General features: G+C 34.8%; 1 protein-coding gene across 1 annotated transcript; it reads right to left on the reverse strand.

Moving 5' to 3' along the window:
- Positions 1-3088: 3088 nt before the first annotated feature.
- Positions 3089-5058, reverse strand: LOC145133814 (protein LURP-one-related 10-like). Its single transcript, XM_079068774.1, has 3 exons — positions 4739-5058; positions 4031-4258; positions 3089-3748 (listed from the first exon to the last, which is right to left on the reverse strand). The coding sequence occupies exons 1-3, from the start codon at positions 4946-4948 to the stop codon at positions 3209-3211; spliced, it is 978 nt and encodes a 325-aa protein (XP_078924900.1). The 5' UTR covers positions 4949-5058; the 3' UTR covers positions 3089-3208.
- Positions 5059-5407: the final 349 nt, after the last annotated feature.

Genomic DNA, 5407 nt, shown 5'->3' on the forward strand with positions numbered 1-5407 from the left:
TTAGGTTAATTATATATGTCAAAATCATAATTTAAAATCTTAAGTTAACTCGAATATATAAAAAAATTAGATACATATTAATACACAAAAACTGAAATACACACAATGGTCTTACTTCGTGAAAAATTAGTGAAAATTTAAGATATATATGTAGTAATAATCATATCTATGTGTGTTAAATAATAAATCATTAAGTATATTATACATATTAATCACCGAGTTGGTCGAGTTTTACAACATTGCTCAGTTCAGTAAGAGCCCAATCGGGGAGTACTCGGGATTCTGTAACTCGCATTGGTAAGGGGCCGAGTAGCGACTACTCGACCGAGTAATCGGCCAACTCAAAGATTTTTACAACACTATGTGTGTGTGTGTGTGTGTGTGTGTATATATATATATATATATATATATATATATATATATATATATATATTGGTTTGGTCAGAAATCGATAGTCTAATTTCGTAACCAAATTAGTAAGTGTGTAGGTTGTGTTTTATGTGAGTTGGGAAAAAGAAAAGGACAATAATGATAGTGGGAGAAAGAATGTCTATTTGTCTAGGATGCTATATATTATTATGTAAAAATGCTTTCAACATTATCTTATACAACAAGAAACATATACTACATAATACATGTCATATAAGGCTCGTCGGTATGGTCTCGGGATCGATATCGGTTAGCTCGGTGAACACCGGGCTGAGCCCTCAGCATGCCAAGCTCTGCTCGGTAACTCGGCTAGAGCCTACCGAGGAGAGAGAATGTGTGGGTTAAAAAAAGTAGCCGTTTGCACTCTTTCTGCTACTGTTTTTTTTTTTTTTTTAATTTTCAAAATACCTCCATTTTTACCCTATATAAACACAACTATTTCACCTATTTTAAGCCACTTCACCATCTTCATTTTTTCACTCAAAGACATCATATTTTGTCAAAAAAATGTTTTCTCCTTCCAACACAAAACCCAAACATCTCACCTTCTTCTCCAAACATTGATCAAAATCAACGCGATAGGTCTATTTATTCTCCACCAAATTTATACTTTGGTGGAGTTTACTGCCCTTTTCAAGGTCAAGCACAGCACCAAAATCAACCTCAATTCCAAAATCAACCACAATTTCAAATGCAACGCTAATCTTAAAACCAACCACAAATGATTTTATCATCCCAAATGAACAATGACTTCAATCCATTTGATTATCTTCCCAACTCACCAATCAATTTCGAAACCCAAACCCAATTTCCATGTCCAGCGCAATCCGAAGTCGTCCCCGAAACGGAATCGGAGCCGAAGGAGAATCGCCCACAACCCAAAAATAGTGGAAGGGCGGTTCCAAAGTGTTAAGATTTATGGAGTGTTGAACAAATTGACAAGTTCCTAAGAATATGAAATGGACGACGCAATTATGGAGCACACCTTTTGAATTCATTTGTTGGACTGTCAAAGTTTTGGACGGCAAATAATTGGACGGTGGAAAAAATTGTCAAACACATGCATGAGAATTATTTTTTCAAACTATGCGGCAATCTTGTGCATATTGCGGCTCACAAATATACCTATATATATGCATGTATGTTTTGCATATTTTGTGTGCAAAAACTTGAGAGAACATCAAGTGTAGAGTGTCAAGCCAATTGTAATCTTGTGAGTTTTAATAAAATTCTCTAGTTGCAGCCCGTGGACGTAGGATTTACACCGAATCCGAACCACGTAAAATCTTTGTGTTCTTTATTGCTTTATTTTCTCGTTTCGTTTGTGAGTGTGTGATAGTGTTTCCGCTGCGTGTACCCTGTCTCAATTCCTAACACAAAGCAATGGACACCGGCCGAAGAAAAGGCGTTAGCTCGTGGGTGAATGTTTCCGAAGATCCGATGGTCGAAAACAACCAAGATTGTCCAACTTTCTTCCGGAAAATCATGCGGCGTTTTCTCAACGAGATGAATCTTGGTGATTAAAAAGACCAAATTTATTCGAAGTGGCATAATGTCATTAAACTGGTGACGAAGTTTAACGGTGTGTTTTCGAGTGTTAAACAACAATGATAAAGTGGTGTAAACGACGAAACCATTTTGCAAAAAGCTCCTGACATGTATCAGAATAAAAAAAATGGGGGGGGGGGGGAATTCACATTTTTACATGTTTGGAACATTGTAAAATTGTCAAAAAAAAAATGGCAAGATGTCGGCTCTTTCGAAACTTTTATGGGTGGTTCTTCTTAAAGAACCAAAACATCTGAAACGACACATACTCACATAGTCAATCGTCCGATACGCATGTCGGGATTGACCTCAATGAAGAGGAGCCTATTGAGGTTCGAAGAGTCATTCGTCCCATGGGAAGAGACCGAGCCAAGCGAAAGGGGAAAGCGGCGACAACTAGTTCTGGCGACATCGATCAACTAACAACAAAAATCGACAAATTGAATGTTGTCCTTGGAGCGATACTTGGAAGTTACACAAGAGAAAGAAGAAACTTGTGCCATGTCCATCTAAACGAGACCCAAAAACGAGCTATCCGGACGCGAACGGGAAATGATGATAAAAGCCAAAGAGAAGCTTGCAAAAAAACATAACATCTAGCTTTCGTTTTTTTTTAATTTTCTTGCTTTTGTTCTTTGAAATTTCTAGGTTTATAATTTGAATTTCTATGTTTTTTTTTTTTTGTGTTGCATTTTTATTTTATGTTTAATGAAATTTAAGTTTTTTTAAAAAAATAATATGTTTGAAAATTTTATTTTCTATATTAATTAAAAAAAAGTAATATGACAAGCGTGACAACTCTTGTCAAGCAAATGACAACTTTTGCCTAAAGTGTGCCAAATTTGACGTGACGTCTACATCGACTCTGACAAATATGACATCACACCCACTACCTTAAGAAACATATTTGAAAAGAATGCTATATAATTCTGCGTTAAAATGCATTGAGACATTACCTATCTTTGAACCTATACATTCCATAATTAGTATATACGAAACATATATAGCATTAGGTTAGGCAAATGACTTGATTACTATCATCTACCCATATCATTCAAATACGTACGACTGAAATGGATTTAAAGTATTTAATTTAACCATCTAGTACCGGTCACTATGTTTCTCTAAAAAAAAATCAAAAGTTGTTCAACTTAAATCTTGTACAAGCTTGCATGCATAACCACTACACATGTAAATGATTTTTGACAAAATGAATTACCTTCAACTTCTACTACTTTTTAGGACTTTCTTCTGAGGTGGAACTACTTTCTTCATCATCTTCGTCATTATTATACTCATCATGATTCGGTTCCTCCTTGTTAGTTTTACCATCATTATTATCATCATCTTCCTCGTCATCATAATCATCACTATTACTATCACTTTCACTTTCACTGTCATCATCATCATCTTCTTCTTCTTCTACTTCTTCCTCCTCTTCTTCTTTTTGTTCTTCTTGTTCTTCCGGCTCTTCATGATCTTCCTCTTCGTCTTTTGTTTGTTCTTTTACTTGTAATTTCTCTTTCTCCTCCTCCTCCTCCTCTTCAACCTTTTTTTCCTTATCTTTTTTATCGTCTTCACTACTGTCAGAACTCTTCTTTTCCTTCTTTTTCTTTTTCTTTTTCTTTTTCTTGCTACTATCATAACTTTTGATTTCCGTAAGAATCACCACAAGAGCAACAATGAAAACATAATCCACATCTGGGTAGACTGTTATGCCGAAGGTCTCCTTTCCAACCACCACATTCGTAATATTTTGCTTATCATGTACCTAGATCATATCATTCAAAAACAGGACAATAATGAATTAGGCAAACATATACCATTCTTTCAATGTAACATATTCATAAGACCCACTTCACTCATAATATTATGTCAAACAAATCAATCAAATATGATACTAATAACACAAAATACACTAATCCATTTATCTTTGCTTGTCTAAACGAATGTCCCATTTCATTTACAATATATAACTAATTATCACTTTACCATGTCATCGATTAATTTGATATAATAAAGTCTAGTAATATATCTTAAAGGTGTATGTCACCTCAGCTAGAATGGTAGAACCATCTTGGTCGTAGACGTTGCAAGATTTGGTTTCCCAATCTCCTGTAACCTTACAATCACAAGCTGTCTCCTCTTTGTTTTCCACTAAGAACACATCCAACTCCGTTTCATGTTTAGGTGCTGCTGACTTCTTTACACTGAAAAGTAAATCTTTGTGGGTGGCGCTCTCTCCCTTGAAAGCTTGCCATCTTCCATGGATGGATCGGAGCTGAACAAAGTATTAAAAGAAATAGCGATTACAACAATGTTAAGCCTGATGGGGGGGGGGGGGGGGGGGGGGGGGGTTGGGGGGAAGCCTTTGGATATAATCGCTTCATGCCTTTCAAGATAAATGAAGTTTCAGTTTCATATAAGTTTCGTATTTGCAGAAACTATTATTTTTCTCAAGAATGTGAAAAGTTATTGTTTTACTTCTTACATATCTAGAATATTATTTACAATAATCTATTTAATTACTATGTATGTTAAAGTTAACCTTAATTCTAAAGCCTAAAATGTTAATGGAATTTACATTAAATTATCTCTTCTACTAATTATTTGCATGCATGACTTTTTATTCATAGTATTTTAAATGTGAAACCCATCACATGAACATGGTTTTGTATGATAATTAAACCACATAAGTCAAAAAACGTTCGTCACAATTGAAACAGCAAGTTGAATTTAACAACAGAATAAAAAAAGAAACCTTTTTCTTGAAAGTTAGAACAGGTTTGTCGTTTGCATCATACAAGATATGACGATCATGAAAACTGAACAATGTGTCTTTAATGTTAAACAACACGTTTCCATTGACGTCGACAACGGTAAAGTTTCCATTTGAATTGGCCACTGATTTCCTCTGAATAGCAAGATCGACGGTGAATGGCTCAACGTATTGTGCGTCGACCACCACCATTGTCCAAGCTACAATGATAATAGATAGCCTGATTCTATATCGATTGACGATCAGAATTAATATTTAGCCTAATTTTTTAATTCTTTCTTTCTCTCTCTAAAACTAACAATTTTGTTTGAACAAAACTAATGGCTGTATACGTGCGACCATTTATATATATTTCTTGAAGTTTGGTGTGTTCGTAGATCAATGGTTCTTTTAATGGCCACAGAGGAATGGTGAGTAGTAATCCCTGCGGAAAATGCTCGCAAAGAAACAGGTTTTATCCGACTGATTTTCTTTAAAAAAAAAGGTTTCAAATAATTGGAAAATAAAAATCTTCTTACTTTTGGAGACATATTTTGTAGTACTTTCAGAAAATGTCCGCAAAAAAGCGGGTTTTATCCCATTGGTCTGGGATGCTAATCTTTTGAAATATCTGATACTTCCGGTTTGCATGATACTATACTACAAAGGAAT

This window comes from Lactuca virosa, chromosome 8 (genome assembly GCF_052849685.1).
Source record: "Lactuca virosa cultivar CGN04683 chromosome 8, Lactuca_virosa_CGN04683_v6, whole genome shotgun sequence".
Lineage (NCBI taxonomy): Eukaryota > Viridiplantae > Streptophyta > Magnoliopsida > Asterales > Asteraceae > Lactuca > Lactuca virosa.

What these genes read in the sequence shown, in the direction of transcription:
- LOC145133814 (XM_079068774.1), bottom strand. Translation starts at nt 4,948, where the DNA reads ATGGTGGTGGTCGACGCACAATACGTTGAGCCATTCACCGTCGATCTT. An exon ending in TTCTAACTTTCAAGAAAAAG is followed by an intron (nt 4,259 to 4,738) that starts GTTTCTTTTTTT and finishes TACTTTGTTCAG; the next exon opens with CTCCGATCCATCCATGGAAG. An exon ending in GTTCTACCATTCTAGCTGAG is followed by an intron (nt 3,749 to 4,030) that starts GTGACATACACC and finishes GATATGATCTAG; the next exon opens with GTACATGATAAGCAAAATAT.